At 46.7% G+C, this 20,871-nt stretch overlaps 2 protein-coding genes across 3 annotated transcripts in view; one reads left to right on the top strand and one right to left on the bottom strand.

Moving 5' to 3' along the window:
- The first annotated feature begins 1,281 nt into the window (after positions 1 to 1,281).
- On the top strand, positions 1,282 to 7,818 carry zbtb2b (zinc finger and BTB domain containing 2b). The gene is made up of 3 exons (XM_047022027.1): positions 1,282 to 1,751; positions 3,746 to 3,926; positions 4,175 to 7,818. The coding sequence occupies exons 2-3, from the start codon at positions 3,754 to 3,756 to the stop codon at positions 5,589 to 5,591; spliced, it is 1,590 nt and encodes a 529-aa protein (XP_046877983.1). The 5' UTR covers positions 1,282 to 1,751; positions 3,746 to 3,753; the 3' UTR covers positions 5,592 to 7,818.
- Positions 7,819 to 8,667: 849 nt separating this feature from the next.
- The window catches only part of akap12b (A kinase (PRKA) anchor protein 12b), a 39,934-nt gene continuing 27,730 nt past the window's right edge, over positions 8,668 to 20,871 (bottom strand). For both annotated transcript variants that reach the window (XM_047021107.1, XM_047021108.1), the window contains 2 exons: positions 12,670 to 17,262; positions 8,668 to 11,130 (listed from right to left, as the gene is read on the bottom strand). In XM_047021107.1, the coding sequence (XP_046877063.1) occupies positions 12,674 to 17,262 (4,589 nt within the window). In that variant the 3' untranslated portion in view covers positions 8,668 to 11,130; positions 12,670 to 12,673. The remainder of the gene's footprint in view (positions 11,131 to 12,669; positions 17,263 to 20,871) is intronic.

The following is a 20,871-nucleotide window of genomic DNA, read 5'->3' as shown; positions in this document are numbered from 1 at the left end:
CAAAGTGGACTATAGGATTGATTCACAGAGTTTGTTTTTTTTGTAGGCTTATAGGGCCTACTGCCTTTTGTATGTGTAAATATGCCATCCTCATACTGAACAGGCTATTTTAATTAGCCTAGTAATATAGCATATTGGAAATACCCCTTTGTGTTTTGAAACAAAATACAGTTTATTGCCTCTGGAAAAATCTAAAAGAAATTAGTCATGTAAAGTCCAATGTCTGATTTGAATGGATTGTTGTGGTAGTGTGTTCCTGGACTTTGACCAGATTGCTTTCTGTGGTCTTTTAACCACAATATTGATCGAAGTATGGATTCCAAATGGGAATTTGAGTCAGACAGCCATCTCTAATTGGTCTTGTCCTCAACCTGTATGTTATTTGTTGTTGTTGAAGTCATAGAATTCTGTAACAGTGCTCAATAGGTCAGTGGTCCTGGGTCAGTGGTGATGGGTGTGTGCTTAGTTGCAATATTTGCAGTATAGCCTGCTTAATTTAGGTCTGCCCCTGGTCCATTGTGTGTGTGCAGTACCTCCCACAGCTCCCTAGTTTCCTGGCAGACATTGTGTGTATGGTGTGTCGGTGTCTGTCTCCAGTCATTTGGCTCACATCCTGTTGCCATGAAAAAAACTAGTGATTCAAAAGTATATCCAGAGAAAGTATTCTCTACAGTAACAGCCATCTATAACAAGTAGGCTAGGCCTAATAGCTTATGTGGTGTAGCCTACAGAAGTAGCTGCAAAAACGTTTCCTGTGGAGGAATAGGACTTGTGTGTCTGATAAAAAAAGAAAATAAAAAAAACTAGCCTTTTTTGATTCCTCATTGTTGTTCCTTAACTGCTTCGTTTACTAATACATTTTCCCAACTTTTTGCTGAGGATATTTTGTATAACTTATGCCAACTTTTTCTTCCTTTGACATTTCAAATTGTAGCACTAGACTAAGTGTAGTCTATGTAGCCTCTTTTGCTGTAAAAATGCTGCACATAGGTTAATTAGGACTATCCACTAGTCTGACTGCAACGATCACGGATTGAATTTTCTGATATTTTAATAACAATATTTCTCAATTGTCAATATTTTAGCAAAGTGAACATTTTAAATGAAAACAATCGTATTTAAACATAACCAAAGGTTCAAAAAGTTGTCCATCAGTCCCACTCCCAAGATAAAATAGCAGTGGTTGTCATTGATAATACCTAAACGTAAACCTTCAAGAATGACAAACGGGCGTCTCGCGAACCGTTGCCAGCACTGCAAGTTCGTTTGTTTACAGGAAGCTCGCTATGTTGGCTCTCAACCGAAAATGCAAATGCCACCGACAGTGAACTAACGATTGCAGTCATCGTTATCTGTCAGTGTGGGGGTGGGGTGGGTGACCTACGGCTATTTCCCCCTTAATCGGTTTATATTTAACGTGCCCCAACCGGAGACTGAATAAATTAACATAGTATGGTTAACTGTCTTCTCGATAACTGAACGTGTGGTGGATAACAGCTCAGTGACACAGTGCGGTTGGGGGTGCCCCACGGGAATTCATCTGGCGCCCCGTCCAACGAATTTTACAACCGCTGTTTTTTAGTGCTTTTACACAGTCATGTGATTGTAACGTAACCCGACCGGAAAACACCGACGACCATCGCCGCCAATGCTGCGTTTGAGAGGAACAGAGCAGCTGCGAGCCCAACGGACAAGTCCCCCGGTTACAAACAACAACACTTAAACTCAACGGATTTCAGCTGAGTACAGAGGTAATGTTATATGGTTTAATTGTTTTTATTTTACCGGCTCATGATTAAGTTATTAACGGTTCCATACGCTTATACGAATTATTTTAAGTTCAAGAAATGTATTCGGTGACCACCCCTTCCCCCTTGTGTTTGTCCGTTTAAGACTCCGTTTATTTTCGCTAGCCTTCCCACTGGTCCAAGTAGAAGACCCAGGGTTCCTTCGTTTTCGTGGAGCGCCCTTTCTACCTCTTAAACCGGACCGCTAAATCACAATTTGTACTTGTTTTTGGCTCATTTGCTGGTGTACCATGAAAGAAGGCATACGTTTGCAAACACATTCACCTTTCGCTTGTGTAGAAGGGTTATTTTTTTGTTTTTCTGTGGAAAATGTACTGCGGAAGTGGTTCTGGTCTGCGGGGTATTTGACTGTTCCACGTGTCTAAATTAGGGGCGGCGCATTCGTTGAAACACATAAGATGCTACAGTGACCACATGGTAGACAGTGTAGTAGAATGATGCCTGATTGAGTGTAAAGATGGCCATTAGTTTTAGAATAAATTGAACGCAAAGGCTACTGCATTGCTGCAGTCGCATTGATGTTGATTATAACAGCTTGTGCCTTTGGCATGTTTACCATCTGTAAACGACACATTTGGAAGGTGTGATTGCAGACCTAAAATATTTTTTATATATGTGTTAGCTGATGTACTTGTGTACATCCATTGAGAAATTCTTATTAGACTAACCTATAACAGTGTGTTTGATGGAGGCGAGAGAAAGACAGGGGTTGTTGTGTGACAGCCAGTCAGTCTTAATTGGTCAAGGGGTGGACCGGTCGCGCCTACGGAATGTGTGTTGGATACACGTAAAGCTTGTTATGCGACTAGCTGAATTCTCCAGTCCCATGGCGACCTTTAGGGTCAACAGCAGCCATCTCGGTGCCAGTAGTGGCCAGGCTCCGAGGGCAAAGGTCAATCAGAACCAGGTCATGCGAGATGGAATCTATTCAAAGCCCCAAAATCTAGTGGACTGGACCTACAAAGATTTCCCTTGATGCACTGCTTGGGACTGGATCCCCCACAATTGATTGGATGGATTCTCCGTGCCTCCCGCCTGAGGAGACTTGAGGGGCAAAGGTGAAGCCTATGAATGCAGGAGCAGCTGGGACCAAATAAAGGTCTCTGGACTTGATTTGGCAGAGTTGCATCGTCTAGTTGTCTCAGGTAGACCTAAGTTTACTGTTTATAGATATACAAATATTCCTCCCTGCATAATTATCAGTGAAACCCTTTCGTTGACATGTGAAAAGACCCTCTTCTATAGACTACTCTCCCATTTCTCTCCAGAGTGGACCACAAAACCTGAGTTACTGGTCTATCTTTGGAAGCTTCTGGTCAATAAGACATCCACCCATTCAGTCACTTTCCCCATCAACTGCAAACTCTAAATAGTGAAAGAACTGGAAGAACAGCCTTAAGACAATGGTTTTGCTTGTCTTCAGTTAGCTCATGTTAAGTCGACTACAGCCAAAATTATGCTTAAACTATGTTATTTAGGGCACAATGGACTAGCTTCCCATACCCAATTTAAGCACATGCTATGCTATCATTAATCCTTTATCATTGTCTCCCAAGAAGCATGTGTTTGGTGTGACTTACATTACGTTTTACATTTAGTCAGTGTGATGTTGCTTTACATTAGCTTTACATTATTATTTTATTATTAGCCTACTTTAATGCATTTTATTCATTTAGCAGACTCTTTTATCCAAATCAACATAGCAGCAGTGAAGATTGTAGCTTAGCTAAAGCAGATGAAGGGCAAAAAGTTGCGTTCTGTTGAGTGTGCATCAACATCAGAAAGCCGTTGCAATATCCACCCCCCACTCCCCCGCAATACGTCTCTCTGTTGCCTCACTATGGGTCCCTCCTTCGAGAAGGAAACCCACTAACCGTCCTTATCCCCCCCCCCCCCCCCCCTCTCTCTCTGTCTCTTTCTTCCTCTATGTTGTACAGGTTGAAGAATGGAGTTGGCCAACCATGGTCTTATCCTCCTTCAGCAGCTCAACTCTCAGAGGGAGTTTGGCTTCCTGTGCGACTGCACGGTTGCCATCGGGGATGTCTTCTTCAAAGCCCACAAAGCTGTGCTAGCAGCCTTCTCCAACTATTTCAGAATGCTCTTCATCCACCAGGACAGGTCAGACCAATATGTCCTGGTAGCCTCTGTCCACCTGAGAGCTAATGGGTGTACATACATGTTGTGATGGATTCATGAATTGTACACGGTGGAGTACCCAACCTAGCATAAAATGTTATCTACCACACGTTTGGTTGGACCATAGCCCAATGGGTTTTTCAGTGTTTCCCTAGCTACCTTTCGTGAAAGCACAAATTATCCTAATTTGTAGGTCAGCTGGTAATCATCTTATCCGGGTTTCTTTTCAGTGACTGCGTCCGCCTGAAGGCAGCCGACATCCAGCCGGACATCTTCAGCTACCTCCTTAACTTGATGTACACCGGCAAGCTGGCCCCCCAGCTCATAGATCCAGCCCGCCTGGAGCAGGGTGTCAAGTTCCTGCACGCCTACCCCCTCCTCCAGGAGGCAAGCCTGGCCAGCCAGTCGGCCTTCTCCTCCCATCCCGAGCCCAGCCTGTCCCTTTCCACCTCTCTCTACGGCATCCAGATTTCAGACCAGCAGGTGGCGCTGTCTGCCCAGCCACCCTCCCGTCGGCAGCTGTCGTCGCCTTTCGACCTGGAGCAGCTTTCCGAGGCCAAGTGTCCGTCGACATCGACGGTCGCCTCCGCGTACGCCAACTCGTTATTCAAGCTCACTCCCCATGAGGTTGAGGCCTCCACCAGTGGACTTCACCCCTCATTCGTGGAGCCCAGAGCAGACACACCCCTGGGTGAAGGTTCCCTGGTCAATACCATCCTCCATGTGAAACCCAGCATCATGAAGAGAAGCGGCGCCTCTTTGAGGAAGCACTACTCCTGCCATCTGTGCAGGACCCGCTTTAACCAGAGGAGCCTGCTAAGAGAGCACCTCCTTCAGCACACCCATTCCCTGCTGCCCCTCGTGGCTGAGCCCAGTGGTGCCGTCTCCCCAGCCTTTCCCGGAGGGTCCACCACCCCTGACGTGGAGGAGGTCCCGAGGGGGAGTGGGGCGGGATTCCCCTCGGCTTCAGCCCCGGCAGTGGAGATGATGAGTGACAATGAACAAGCGCCCCAGTGCGTCTTCAACATGGACTCTCCCAGGGCGGAGGTGACCACGTCGGGCTGGGCGGCGGGGGGGTCTCAGTCCCAGGCGGACACCCCTCCCCCGTCAGACATCGCGGACATCGACAACCTGGAGAGCGCCGACATGGACCGCGAGGTCAAGCGCAGGAAGTACGAGTGTTCCACCTGCGGACGGAAGTTCATCCAGAAGAGCCACTGGCGCGAGCACATGTACATTCACACCGGCAAGCCGTACAAGTGCAGCGCCTGCGGGAAGAGCTTCTGCCGGGCCAACCAGGCAGCGCGCCACGTGTGTCTGAATCAGGGAGCCGATGCCTACACCATGGTGGACCGTCAAAGCATGGAGCTGTGCTCGGCCGCAGGGGAAGACTCCAGCCAGATGGAAGCGCTGTTCCTGGGCTCGGCCAGACCGTACAAGTGCAACGTGTGCGAGACCACCTTCTCCAGCCCCAATGAGGTTATCAAGCACCTGTGCTTCAGCCAGGGGGCGCTAGCGGGACTTCAGAGCCATGCAGGGGTAGGGTTGCTCCAAGGGGAGGAGTTTCCAAAAGACGAGGGCTCTGATTCGTCCAGTGTTGGGCCCTTACTAACGCCCATTAAAAGCGAACAGATTTTAGTAGAGTAGCATCGGGAACTGTTTGATTTTCTAAATTATGGAAAGTAGATAAGCTCAAAGTGTAGTTAGTTTGAGTTTGTTTGGAGAATGGTCTCTGTCTGCTGAAAATTCCTCCTCAATCGCTCTCCTTTTTCAGCCAAACTTGAAACTGGGATTTTACTCAATTGGAACTATTGAAAAACATATTTTCAGCCAGATAAGTGTAGAGGTGTCAGTGTAGTTGGGTTTTAAACATTTATTTCTGTCTCCCAACTATCTGTTGGTCACTTAATGCTTACAATTAACTTATAAGTTGAAAATCAATTTCATGTTACTTCTTAAACATGCTAAAAGTGAGTTGCTCAGAGGCAAGTTATTTTTTAAGTTTTCTCTCTGGGTTTGAAATAGATCCATGTTGCAGCACTTTGGTGGTTTTTCTATGACTTTAAACTACCGGTGACTGTGGTTGAGCTCAGACAGGAAACGGAGGCTCAAGCAGAGCTCTACAGGAAGTGACCTTTCACTGGTCAGATGATACTGCGAGTTCTATGGCAGGACAACCCCACGGGCAGTTGGACTGTAGGGATTTGTATGCTTGCTGAAAGAGTTGAGACGTGGTCCATATATTCTTGTCCAGAATTACCCTGTTGATCTAGTAGAAAGGAATTATAGTAGTTCCTACACCAATCGAGAGCATAGATTCTTCACCTGGTCAAAAAAGAATGCCGCTCTTTGTTCTAAAAAGCCTGTATGACTCCTTAGCAAGGAGCAGTCCAGATCTGGTCAATGTATAGCATGTCTTCCATTAGGGCTGAAACCATGATGGAAGATGAACATACGTTTCTTTTATTCCATGGCCACATTTTACATTCTCTAAGCAGCCATTTTGTCTGTTACCCGTTTGTCTTCAGTGAGTGTGTACTGATGTCGCACGCAAAAGAAACATACTGTATGCCATGGGAAATGTTGTTGCATTGCTAGGACAACAGAGACCTCAAAGCAAGTGTTTTAGTCTTGAAATGTTTACAGTTGTGCCATTTTTAGACTCTTCTGCTAATGGCTGTTATCGGTGCGTTATAAAACACATTTTTGTTATAAAAGGAAGAACGTTTTGAAATGTACAAACCTTGAAGGGAGTTTTGAATCTTGTACAATATTGTACAACTTGCCAATTGATGATCATTTGCTTGACTATGTTCAGAAAGCCCTTATTTTTGTTTGATAAACCTTTCTAATTTTATATACAGTGCTATATTTACAAAGAATATTTTATATTGCGACGGTTGGATATTACTAATTGCTTTTGGTGTAGATTAATTTAGCATAGTGAATGAGTGTATATTTGCTGTCAATCTTTCTATCTACACCCTTGATTTGATTGAACTGTTTGTGTGATTTAGTTTTTGTCTCTGTGTCTGTTTTGAATAGATGTGGCCTGCATTGAAGTTATGGCCTAGTTCCAGCTTGGCCTCCAAACCTTACAATACTTTCTACCTCTTTGGTGCTGATAGATCTTAAACGGCTGGGTTGGGAAACGTGACTATGACTGTTTACTGTATTAACCAATATGAGAGCTAGATGGAGCCATTGCTTTTTTGCTTTGCCCACCCCAGTACACATAAATCTGGTAAGAGGTAGGGTTGTTCTTAGAATGGAACTAGGCCTTAGTATCCCTTTCTACATAGCTACAGCTATAAGCAGGTCTCTGTGCTAATTGTGAGAACATTTCCATCTACAGATGCTCTTCTTGATATCAAGTAGACACTGTCCACTGTACTAGTGACAGCTTTGTGTTATTCATGCATTGTGAAATGATTACTACTGAAGTTGAAGACTGTAAGCTGTCTACATGTAAGTCCTCACTGAGCTCCAGTCTCAAATCCATGGAAACAAACACCGTATAATGTCTTTCAGTGTCAAACCTAACATTGTGTATTCACCCACGGTTTTGCGTCTTCTTTTTTTCCGTTTGTCCCCTTGAGGGTTTTTGAAACCATTTTCAGGGCTAGCATGGAGGAGGGCCATGGGGAAAGCCCCGCCCCAACCACCACCATGCTTTAGTGTGCACAAAAGACCTCCCTCTATCCCTCTTAGAAAAGGCTAAGTCAGCCACAGCAGGCTGCACCCAACCCTGAGCTGAGGTGAACATGTACTGTGATGTCTCTGTGTTCTCGGGAACATACTTTTCCGTGTAAATAACGAAAGGATTTTTACATTTTCACAGTGAAACATGAACAATAAATAAAGAAAACGTTTTGCAGACATGCAGCCTCCTTGAGTCTTTTCTTGGCTGTGTTCACATCCTACTTGGGTTCGTTATTTCTTAACTCGGTGTACTTTCTAGCTATAACTGGAGGATGAACGGACTATGCATCAAATTAATTCATGCTATATATTTAAACGCTGGTGGTAATAAAAAGCAGCTGTTCAACTGTCGCTTTACTTTTCTACACAGTAGTTTTGTTACATCTCTAGTCACTTATGTTATAACCGGGTTCCCGCAGGGTCTTAAAAAGTCTAAAATTCTGAACTTTAAATTTAAGGCCTTAAAACGTATTAAAAACGGACAGATTTTCATCCAAGGTTTTAAATGTAATTTATTCAGGTTTAAAAAAGGTTTTACCCTTGTTCATTTCCAGTAACGCTGGCCGCAGAAAGTTATTACATAGTAGCAAAAAAGTATTGAGGTGAAGCCTACAAAGCGGAACTCTAGAGTCCAGGGTTCCAATTACAGGGGGGGCGGGGCGGGGGGCAGGGGGGGGGTTGGGACAGTTGGGTACCTGAAAAGAGAGTTGGGAGGGGTGGATCTGGACAGTGCTGCGGTTACAGGGATCTGGGCCCACGGATGTGTTTGGCACTATGCTCTCGATTTGAACCCAGGTTGTTGTGTTTTAGGCTCTTGTTCTCAACCCACTACACCAGGGGATCCCTCAAATTTGACTTACTGAAACCTGCAGGAACCCTATATAAACAAACAAATCAAGACTTACAGACATGTTTTTATACGACTATCTTTATTGAATGAAATATAGACATGATTTTTTATCCATTCTATTAACAGCTTGGAAAATATAAAAGACAGAATTAAGACCATGCAACAGAGACATTAGATGCTTTAATGCTTATAGGTTATTTATTATACTTACAATATTATTTCTATTTAGGTACATGGGTATACAATTTGTACAAATGTTACCAGGTTCACAGTTAGATTGTGTTACAAAAAGCTTAGGTGTGTATGAGGGGGGTCTAAACCTACATATAGCAAAAAAACACAAAGAAAACAATCTTTTACATGGTTTCATTCTGTCTTTTTACTCTGTTACAAGAAAGCAAATGTGGATGTGATGCATCCATCCAAGTGAAGTTGTAACCAGAAATGGCTGTCTATGTTCCTCTCTCTGTGTTTGGTCTGTCAGCTGAGCACTGTAAACCCTAAAGCTAAGTCAACCACTGGCTGGACATGAAGGGTTCAAGAGGAACCAGCTACCCATAATCAGTACCTCAATTTGACTGAATTTGGTAAGGATGTGTCTCTTCCTGTTTCTGCCATTTCAGATTGATTTGGTTTGCTCTCGACGTTGATGGAGATAGATCCGCTTTTGACTTTGTTTTTCTACCCCACCCTGCCCCCTTCTACACTCCCGACAAAGTACAAATAAATCTCTGGAACATGGAATTACCCAACTGTTCTTCAATTGATAACTATAAATCTCAAATTAGTGTCAACATTTGCAGCTCCATTGCTATTTACAGGGTGACTTGAACCGTCCTGACCCCCAAGCCAAGTCTTGAGTTCTTCCCAGTCATAATCTGATCCTAGTGATGTCCTATCATGAGGGGCAACCGTGATTACCGATCCTAACTCAATTTGGCTTTTATATTAACAGCAAAACAAGCGCCTCTCTTTCTCTGGTACCATGTGATGTTTGTGTTGTGTTCCATCAAAAAAAAACTCAGTTGTGCTAGCTCGGTGTCCCCTTCCCAGCTGAGTGTCATTAGTAAATTGTCACACACCTACACATGACTACAACGTGAATCTTTGTGTAGGCTGCAGCAAACAATTGAAACATTTCATAAAATGAAAACATTCCTAACCCCCATTCATAAATCTACATCAATTCCACAAAACATAAGTGAGCATACTATCAGCACTGGCTCAACTGGGAGGATTGGAAGATTCTGGACTAAAACAGACAAATGAGGCAGCAGAGGGTGCCAGTGCACTGTTCTCCTGTGTGAACCCAGCATGAGGCTCTACTGCCAGTGTTGTACACCACCTACATAGAATCCATACACTTCATGTTCTAGACCGTCTAACATACTGAGAAACACATGCGACTTCTGCCCCATGCAAGTGCAAGTTGTGCCTGCCCAAGTATAGTCCCTCAAGTGTCACAAGTGTTTTCAGCGTGTTTTCGTCAAAATCCCTGCTTTGCAAACCACAGTTCGAAATGCATTGTCTTCTCACATTATCAAACCAGGGTGAAATATAAGTGTTTTATTGTATCTTTACATGAAATTCAAAGACATTTATATTTCAGTAAGTAACTTATTTCACAGTCAGTCAGGCAGTGAAGTATGTATATCTACAGTAGGCGCTGAAACATGACGGAGGGCTGAGTGGAGAGAGAGCTTAGGGTGACAGTGAACATGTCAAAAGTCAAAATTCTACTGGATTTCTCCAGTTTTCTTTCACATTTTCCCATCAATGTATAATCAATGCTATTACACTGCCAAATGGCATTTGTACCATGTTTTTGTTAGCATCTCTGCAAAATTCTAACAGTGTTTTAGAGTGCTGACTTCTGAGTTCACAGACATGAGAAGATGGGGCACATTATTACAAACAATGAAAAAATAGAATGAAGTAAAGGGGACGAGAATACTTAAGATATAAATACAATATACAAGATAATGAAGTCTTCCAACTTTTCCGACTACACACACTGTCTTGTCGCGCTCTCTTTCTCTCCCCCTCTCTCTCCCCCTCTGTCTCTCTGTCTCTCTCTCTCGTTCTATTTCTCTCTCACACACATACACGCACACACACTCACACAGTCACATGTAGACGTACATACACATGCTCTCACACACACACACACACACACACAAACACACACACATACCACACCAGACAGCAGACCCACCCCCGCCACTGTAGCAAGGGCAATGGAAAGTCATTAAGACAGCAAGCGTACATCACATTGATTACAAGGCGGATGGGATGCTTCTGAGGGGCACCATTGGCACAGTGACAGTAAGAACATGGTGTGTGTGTGTGTGTTGGGAGGGGAAGAATTGAGATGGGTGGGAGGGGTGTGTGTGAGCTGGTCATTTTATGATGGAACTGGTGCTGCGTGATGGGCGGGGCTTGGGGGGTGGGAGGGAGGGAGAGAAGGGGGTAGGGATGAAGAAGAGAGACGTGTGGAATAGTCGCTCAGTCACTCGGTCGCTCTGGGCAGGGTGGGGCGGAGCTCAGTGTCAGTATGATTCCACAGAGCAGCCTCTCTCTATTTCTAACGCTTCCAGGTCTGGACACTCCCAGGCATCCATCATGCACCTACAGCTGTGATGGAACAAAAAGAAAAGAAAAGCTGTGTCAGTTTTTTTTAAATTAGGTTACCATACGCACATTGGTTAAAGTTTAAATGTACTAATAATAAAAAGAAAAATTAGTTAGTCAGTCCAAGGAAACGCACACTTGGATTCAACTGAATAATTCAACCGATCAAACCCTCTTGGTTTGGAGTGTGGTGCAGAGCAGAGAGTGTTTTTTAGGTCGTTAGAAAGACCGCTGTTATGCTGACTCATCTCACTCCCCAGCTAATGCAGAGAACTGGTCCCTTTATTTTTTGCTCCCTTTCTCTCTTTCTCAGCTAATCTCCCAAATCTCCCATTTTTGCATCTCTTTTTATCTGTCCACATCTTCTGTATAGCGGCTTCATGTTATACTGTACATCTCTCTTACACCTCCCTCTCTCCTATGCTCCCTACCCTGAGTCCCCTCTCTATTCTATCACCCCTCCTGTCCAGTTTATTTTTAAGACTCAGCATGTACCTAGTGTGGGAGGGATGTTGTGATCAAGCTGCTATCCGACGGCTGCCACTCTCCAAACTGTCTCTACTCTTGGCACAATCGTCCTTTTCTTCCTTTCTCAGCACTCCTCCTTCTGTCTCATCCCCTCATTCCTCCTCTCCTTTGCTGCAGTGCTGCTTTACTGCTTATCAAACATTAAACAGAGCTACGCCCTGCCCTCACCCGCCTCCCTCCCTCTCTTTCTCATCCTCTTCTTTTCCTCTTGTCTCCTATTTTAGATTCCTGAACTGGACAGCAAAACTTTACCAACAAATTATGTAACAGGCCAAAATTAACCTGGTCATATTCTAGTGAAGACACACACCCTTTAAGAAGCCTCAACAAAGTCTTACACAAGCTGTGTGTGGACACAAAAGGCACATTTATTAAGGGTAAATTCAAGCTTTAAGTGTTAATAAATGTAAATAACATGTACTCTGACAGACTATTTATTGAATGTGTGATGGAGTGAGAAAGGGGGGGAGGAACTGGAGAAAAAGAGGGAGGAGGAATCATAATCAGTCTGTCAGCACAAGTTCATCTGCCCCTCACACACACCGCTTCCCTTTAAGACCCAGCCTACAAAGCAAGGGGTCACTCACGGCATTCCTGCTTTGATACTGAAGGTCCCCTGGTTACTTGAGGCTTGAACAAAAGCTTTTTCATCTGGCCAGCCAGCAAATCCCCTTCCCCCCTAATAAAAGTAGGGCTCATTGATGTTTTTAAAAAGCCACTATGAGAAGATTGTGTGATAGGCCAACAAAGGAATTCTGGAAATAGCAACCGTTTTTTTCTCTATTTTCTATTGCCTTTAAATGCCAAATAATTAGCCTCAGAATTTAGTCAAATGAAATATAGTATGGTAGGTTGTTTGCCAGTGTAACAACAGAAGAAAACTACAGACTAAAATCATAAAGCTTAATTGGTTGGGTGGGGGTGGCATCAACATGTCTTTGGTTTCTCACTAGGACACTAATTTATGATTAAAACTAAGAAGAGTTTGAACAGGAAGTTGTTTGGAGGGCTCACCTGCTCACGATGCTGCTGTAAGCTCTGTGGAGACAGGCTCAATCTCCTTCACTGCCTCCTCGATCACCTCGATTACCTGTGCCATCACCTTGGCACACTTCACCGCAGACGCCTTCTCAGTCTCTGGTGCCGCCGGCTCCACAGGGCTGGCAACTGCCACAGCGACTTGGGCCTCTTGGCTTGGGGCAGCAGTATCTGTAGACACATTCTTTTCAGTCTCCTCCTGTGCTGGTGCCTGGTCTGCTATCATGTTCATTTCCACAGTGGCGATGGCAGGGGCATCCTTGGCTGCTGCATCCACATTGTTTGTGCTGTCAAATTCCACCACAGCTTCAATCTGAAGTTCCTCTACTGCCTGCTCCTCAACCACCTCCGCGGCCTGAAGGACTACTGGTGCAGCCACCTTCTTCTCCTCCGGCTGAGAGGGGGTCTCGAGGACTTGCGTTACTGTTTCTACAGGGCCTGCCTCAGACACCTCTTTCACCTCAGCATGCTGAACCTTGGGTTGAATATCCTTGATCTCAATGGCTGATGCTTCCGGCAACACTTCCTCCGCTATTTCGTTTTCCTTCTGGAACTCCTCGCTCTTCCCATTCATCTGACTCTCTGGAATCTCTTTCACTTCTTCTTCTACCTCTTCCACCTTCTCCTCACATACGTTGACCTCCACTGCCTGGTTTAACTCCTCCGTATTCACTTCCGGTTTGACTGGCTCCTCAGGCTCCTTGTGAGCCTCTATGTCGATGACCTCAACTTTAATTGTCTCCATGACCTGGACGGCTTCGTTGACTGATAGTGTTGCTGTTTCAGCCTCTGCTGGTGCTTCTGGAGCAGGTTTCTCTGCTTGCATATTCACTACTGATACCCCGGTAATGACTGGTTGCTCCTCTAGTGCTTTTTCCACCTCTTTCTCTATCGTTAAGACAGCTTGGACGGGTGTTGTGTCATCAGTGGTTGGGGCATCAGTGGTTGGGATATCAGTGGTTGGGATATCAGTGGTTGGGATATCAGTGGTTGGGATATCAGTGGTCAGTGTGGCAGGCTTCTCTTCTTCTGACTCATTCTGTGCCACTTTGTCCAAGGCATTCTGGATGACCACCTGGGCGATGACCATGCCTTGCTCCTCAATGGTGTTTGCCTCTTCCTCTGCCTTGGTGTCTTCCTCAAACTTCTCAGTGACCTCCACAATAACCCCGCTGACCTCTGACTTTGCTGCTTCAGTGTCACCCTCCAACCCGAGTTCTGCAACAGCAATGAGGACATCCTTTGCCAGCACCTGGCTTTGAATGTCACAAGTGGCATTTTGTGGGACTGAGGCATTCTCCATCACTGCTTCTTGTTTGACCTCCACTTGATCAGGCTCCATAGCTAGTGGGGCGACGAGGCAAACAGTGTCTTTAGCTGAAGCAAACTCCTCAGTGGGGGCCACAACAGTAATGGCTGCTTCGACCGCCTCGTCGGCATGGGAGGTTCCAACCATACTAGTAACCATATCATAAACTGCAGCCTGAATTACTTCTCCAATTGCAGCGTTTTCTTCAGAAGCCACAATCTGTTCCACCTCCATCTCCTCACTCTTTCCCTCCACGATAGAAGCTGAAGTGACCTGTACAGTCTCAGTGCACAGGACTTCTTCAACGGTTGGTTCTATGGGATCTACCATCTCTACTCTGGGAGTGTTTTCGGACACCACCGGTGGCTGTACAATTTCAGCCGCTGTCTGGAAGGAATTGACCACAGCCACTTTGATGATTTCGGGTTCTTTACCTTCGCTGGCGTTCTCAGACTCGGGTGTCTCGTCTACCACGGTGTTCTCCAGGGCCGGCTCCAGCTCCGTGGTCTCCACGTGCTCCACTTGAGCCTTAAACACAGGGTCTTCAGCTGCAACGGCCTCCTCAATCTTTTCAGCCTTGTCCTCAAAAGGAACCTCTGCAACCAGAGCATCGCTGACCACGGAGACACACTCCACAACGGGAGTCACGGGCTTCTCGATTGCCAGTTTGGCAATCTCCTTGGTGCCTAATCCAGTGCAGATGGCGGTGGCTTCATCCTTGATGTGTGCCACCAGCACAAGCTTTGTCTCCGATTCCGCAAAGTCAATTGGTGGTTGGGGCTCCAAATTAGTTTCGGCCTCTTCCAGTGGGACCTCTTCCACTGGGACGCTGGATTGACTGGGGATCTCGCTAAGCACCTCCGCCGCTTCCTCCAGAACGACCTCCACTGATTCGGAGTCTGGGGCATCTGGAACAGGGTTGGTTTCTCCAGCTGAGGTCAGAGGGAGTAATTCAGTAGTCACCTCGACAGCAGATACCTCGGGCACTTTCTCTTGGGCTGCCACCGCCTCTTCTGTCGTCAGGTCCACGATCTCCTCAGCCATGCTGGTGTCAGCTGACTTGGGCGTCGCAGCGTTGTCCCCCTCCTCAGGGATGTCACTCAGCGGCTCGTGAACCTCCTCTGCCACCGCCAGGGTGGAGATCCACGAAGGGGATCTGTCCTCAGACGAGACTTTCGCTGAAGCCGTCTCCGCCGTCTCATCGGTCGGAGCCTGTGGCTCGTTGTCGTACTCTGACAGAGGAACCACGGCCGGGGTGTCCGAGTCCTCCTCGCCGGAGCCCACGTCGGAGGAGAACTGCTTCTCAAGCTTCTTCTTCTTGCGTCCGGGGATGAGCTTTCTCAAAGAGAAGGAGGACTCCTCTTTGGGGATTTCACTGTCTGAGAGGACTTGTTCAGAAGGCGCCGCCGCCTCCTCAGTCCTCTCCTCGGTTTTGGACTTCCTTCGCTGGATGACGAAGCGCTTCAGGGTCTCCCAGGTCGACACCACCTCTCCATCTGAAGTGCTGGTGGGTGGTTCTGGGGATGACACTGTGTTTTCTGGTTCAGCCTCCTGGGAGCAGACAAGAGGTGACTCAATGGTGTTGGCCTTCTCCTCTCCATCTGGCTGCACCTCCTCCTCGATTTTGGTCTCGTCATCATCTGAATCCGAGGTCCTCCTGGTCCTCTTGGTCTTACCACCCATGCACATCAGGGCCTCCCAGGACACTGAGGTGTCCATCTTCTTCTTAGGCTCCTCACTGCTGCTCTCCAGTTTCTCCGCATTCTCAGTCTTCGGCTCCTCCTCGGACGGTTTGACCTCCTCCTCGCTGGCGGGTTTGTCCACGAACACGGCGCTCTCCGTGGAGGACAAGGTGGCTGTCTTGGCCTTGTCGCCGGTGGCTTCATCCTCACTCTCTGAGGGCCTTTTGACACGCTTCTTGGGTGTCACAAGCTTCTTGAAGGAGGACCAGGGGAGGATACCTTCTTTCTTCTTCTCCCCGTCCGAGGTGGTCCCTTCTCCTTCTGCCTCTTGGCCAGCCTCAGCCTGAGAGGCGTCTGCTCCGGTGATGTGCTCCCCCGAGTCCTCTGGGGACGAAGGGCCACTATTGACTTTCTGGCCCTCGGTCGACTCAGTGGAGGACTGTAACTGCTCAGAAGCCTGCTCCCCAGACTCGGTTAGCTTAGCCTCGGCGTCTTTCTTGGCCTTCTGCTTCTTAGTTGAGCGCTTCTTCAGGCCCGCCCCAGTGAAGAGCTTCTTCAGTGGGCTTCCCTGGGCCTTTGTCTTCTCCTGGGAGGACAGTAACTCAGCCTCGTGGGCAACCTCTGCTGGTGCCTTGTCACCCTCCGTCGCCTCCTCGGCTGTCTCCTCTGCTGGTTTGGCTTCATCAGTAGCGTCAGCTGCAGCTAGAGCTGGGGTTTCCATGGCAACCTCGGCTTCAGCTTTAACCTCCACAACGACCTCGTTAGTGGTGGCTGTCTCAAGTATGGGAGTGGCCTCAATTGCAACCTCGGCCATGGATTCCTCTGGAGGGGTTGCGGCCTGTACCTCTTCCTTGACTACCTCGGCTTTCTCCTTCTCCTCTGCGCCTTCCTCTTCCTCCTTGACCTCCTCCTCAGCGGTGGCCTCTTTTGGCTCTTCATCTTTGGGCTTCTTGATGCTAGCCTTTTTGCGCAGGTTGGAGAAGATGCCCAGTGCGAAGAATTTCCGGAAGGGGGACTGGGTGACCTCCTGGCTAGGTGGGCTAGTAGGAGATCCAGCCTGGTCCTCGCATTGTTTCTCTCCCTCCTCCTCCTCCCCCTCCTCCTTTGGTGCCTCCTCTGAGGCCGCTTCTCCATCCACGGCATCAGCTGGAGTCTCAACGTCTGCTGCAGCAGCAGCCTCGGGCGTGGCCTCGGAGGACGGAGCCTCCGGCTCCGCGGCCTGACCCTCGGCCTCCCCCTTCTTCCCAGCAGCCACTTCCTCCTGCACCTCCTCAGACCCGCTGGCCTCTCCGTCCTTGTCCTTCACGGTCAGCAGTTGCACGGGTTCCGTCTTCTCGTTCTTGTCCTTTTTCAGGGTGAACTTGAAGCCCACAAAGCGGAAGATCTTCTTAAAGCCCACTTCGTTGGCCTCTCCGGGTTTCTCCTCCGTAGCCTTCTCCTCGCTGGCTGTGATGTCGTCCGCATCGGGTGTCCCCTTCTCCTCCTTCTCTCCGTTGACCTGGGGGGCCACCTCCCCTTGGAGGGTGTCCATCGTCTCAGGAACCTCCTCCTTCTGAGACCCGCCGTCTGTCTGGCCGACTGAAACAAATGAGAGAAAAATGTGTTTAGTATAAATGTTGAAAATACATTTTCAGGTAAGTTGTTAAGCAAATGTGCAAAGATATCCTCTACAAAAGACATTTATTTATTCTTATCATATAAAAAAAGTGTATATAAAAAAAGTGTATCCCCTAAAGTATCAGAGTGACGACAACATCTGACTGAATTATAAATACTTCAAAAGAAACAGATTGACTCATCATGCAACTTTATGATGGAATTATATGCATCTGAAAACAATCAATTCCGAATCAATTCCGATAACAACAGAAATGAGAAAGTTTGACCCCCTGAGTTGATTTCACCAAGCATGTGAATACTTAATTGCAATCAGATTGGAATTTGCTACAGCTAGTTCAATGCCTGTGTTCAAAGGCCAACACATTTCAAAAGTTTAAATACAAACAAAATTCCCCTGGAGGAGGCTTTCCAGTGAATGCAATGAAAGCATATCGACTGCCAACCCTGGGACTAAAACCTTGTCCCACAACAGTATGTAAGTGGAACCACAAGCTAAAAATGTTTGTATTGTGCTCTGTTGCTTCTTCCAAAAAGAATCCCTTCATCCATGTCTGCGGATATAAGCTGTCTGACAGAACCATATCTGATAAGCTACTGACAGGTGGGATGAACCATGCGACAAACATAGACATACAAATACAATCCCTCACACACCCCATCACAGAGGAGCACACACATACACACACACACACACACATAACCCCAGGAATTCCTGTAACGTCTATCTGTGTTTTGACATGAGCGGGGCATGGGTTGGGGGCTGGATGGTGGTGGGGTGAGTGTTCTCCCTGAGACTCTCTTCCCGCTGACACCCCCGTACAGCAGGGGAAAGCTCACATCTGGTGCTGAGAGACCTCCCTCTGGGGACACCTCAACCTAGCCTTGCTCTCAAAACAAATTCCTGTCATTTTTAATGCACAGATATCACCTTACCCACATAAACAAACCCAGAAAGGCAGACACACATTTTCATAAACCTTCTACATCTATCATACCTCCACACACATCATCTATAAAACAAAGTCTATTTGAAAACATTTCCCTCCCACAGTACTTGCCGGTATTCCCTTTTATTTTAATAACCAAGTATAACTCTCTCTTTGAGTGCAATAAAAAACTATGTATGTATAACCTCCTTTAAGGTAATGGAATATGGGAATACAGTTAAAAACAAAATAGTCTGAAGGAATGTGAAAGGTATTATTATAAGTAACAATTTGAAGGAATTTGCATGTCCTCAACCAAAATAGTGCACAAGCTATGGCAAATGAAAGACTAGTGCTTGTCTGGCTATGTGAGAGAGACAGTTTTAGGTTGACCATACAAGTTTATCATGCTAATCTGTCAACTTCCTGTAGTTAAATTACAGCTCTGGAACTTCACACTGTGGAATAGCATTCCTGAAATATCATGGCCCCAACCCGCCACATTCACGGGTTAACAAAACAACGCTGACCAATGGAACCTCTGGAGCAAAACCATTCACCAAACACAGAAGCATCCAACCCCAAATCTCGACAATATACAGCGCTATCATACACTGCTACTGTGAGTGCGACTCACGATATCCATCTTGTGCGTGTGAGTTTGACGTTAGGAATGCGAGCTATGTGTGACACCCCGGGATATAGTACATTATTTTAGGATGTTCCAAACACAACCGGACTCTTTTGATTCTCCTCTTCCAAACAGAGCCTTTTATTTGTTTTCATTTCAGAGTTTCGGTCCCAGCAGATGTTGTGTAAATGCTCTCATGATACTAAAGGGCCATATGGGCCCCCATTAATGAGTTCGCCCCCAGCCCAGCCCGCCTCACCCATACCCCCTCACACTAAGAACAAATAGGGCCTACACAACTAAAAGTTGCCTTAACCCAAATCCCCCCAGACACAGGGTAAGTTAAAGGCAGGCTAGCATGAGCAGTGCCATCAACATCCCCCCACACTGCCCACACAATGGGCCTTTAAACCCCAGAACCCCCCACCCCTGAAAAGAAAGGGAGGGGGTCCAAATCTCCTATTGTCTAAAATAATCGCAATTTACAAAGACAACAAGTTTATACATTTGGAAATACCGAGTCGCAATGTAGACCGCTTATGCAAACAGTAAACACACAAAAAGGAGGACTGAAATCCTAGACAATTTAGGGAGGGGTGCTGGGGGGTGCTGGGATGCAGATTGGAGACAGTGGGAGGCTGGCTCTCACATAGTTGTTATTGTTAGGGTAGTTGTTACATTGTCATGCCTCTCTATTGTTAAGCAAACAAGTCAAGTCTGGGAGGAGCACCGCGGCCATAAACACAATTCCGGATGCACAGGACTCACTTACTTCACAACACTAACTCTATGGGTAACCACCATAAATATACAGCTCATGGTGTATATTCACGTATCCTTTGCATTGACTCCCGATAGTGATAGTGAAAGATGTTGACCTATAAAACCTAATTACAGTGCAAGCAGAGAGGCCCTTGACTGGGCCAGAATGGACCATATGGATCTTTGCACACAGTAAAACGCAGAAGCCATGTTGATTTAATAGAGTACTGGCGTCTACATAGACTTTCTGATCTTTTGTTTTACAGGCAAAGAACTGTTAACAGAGAGACTACTTGACTGGTTGGACGGGTGGGGGGTGATTAGAGATGGGGGGAGGGAGTGAGACGTGAGTGTGTGCTCAGGGGAGAATGTGTATGGTGGGTGAGGAGATGAGGAGATGGGGCTGCATGGGTGACGGGAGGGGAAGAGGAGCAGGGGGGTGAGTGGAAAGGGGGAGCTGGGGTGAGGAGGTGATGGGGTGGGGTGAGGAGAGGAGTTGGAGGTGGGGGGTTGGGGGTGGTCATTTGAACTGGTACAAGGAGGAATGTGGTGAAGGGACAGATCCGGGAGTGAGGGTAGATGAGAGGTGGTGGTGGGGGGGGGGTCTGGTATGACGGATGCTGCCCTGGGGCTAACGTCTAACCCCGGCCCAGATATTTGACACACACTCATAGTTTAAATGCCTTTCTCTTTCCTGAGGCTTTGTTTCATGTTGGTTGTGGCCACCACAGTTAAATCTATCATTACTCGCCTGAGTCTTCAGTGAGATCTGCAAGTTGACAGTGTGTACGTTGGGTTTTTAGCCAATATGTGTCTTGTGTGTGTGTGTGTGAGAGAGAGAGTTAGACGGAGAGAGAGAGTTAGAGAAAGAGAGAGAAAGAAAGAGAGAGAGGGAAAGTTAGAGTGAGAGAGGTATAGCATGTGAAGTTTACTTCCAAGTTTCCCTGCCCAGACATTATTTAGCCATCTTTGCCAGATCTATGCAAATCCCTGCCCCAATTACTAAAGCTGTCTACTCCACACAATAACAAGAAACAAGAGGGTGGGGGGGGGGGGTAGAGTAACCCCCATTAGGACAACCCCCCTTTCTGTCTCGCCCTGTTTCTCTCTTTCTCTCCGTTAAAGGTGTGGCATTTAGTCTCTGGGCTTGTCCCAAATATCACACTTGGAACCAAGTAGCAGCCAACCGTTACCCCTCTTTCTGTCACATATATAATCAGATCAACATCTCTGATCAGATCAACATCT

This window comes from Hypomesus transpacificus, chromosome 6 (genome assembly GCF_021917145.1).
Source record: "Hypomesus transpacificus isolate Combined female chromosome 6, fHypTra1, whole genome shotgun sequence".
NCBI lineage: Eukaryota > Metazoa > Chordata > Actinopteri > Osmeriformes > Osmeridae > Hypomesus > Hypomesus transpacificus.
The sequence above is the reverse complement of the archived record's forward strand: the minus strand, read 5'-3'. Positions and strand labels throughout refer to the sequence as shown.

Bases quoted from the DNA above. Each gene is read 5' to 3' on its own strand.
- zbtb2b (XM_047022027.1), top strand. From the start codon at position 3,754: ATGGAGTTGGCCAACCATGGTCTTATCCTCCTTCAGCAGCTCAACTCT. The intron at 3,927-4,174 runs GTCAGACCAATA...GTTTCTTTTCAG, and splicing joins CTCTTCATCCACCAGGACAG to TGACTGCGTCCGCCTGAAGG.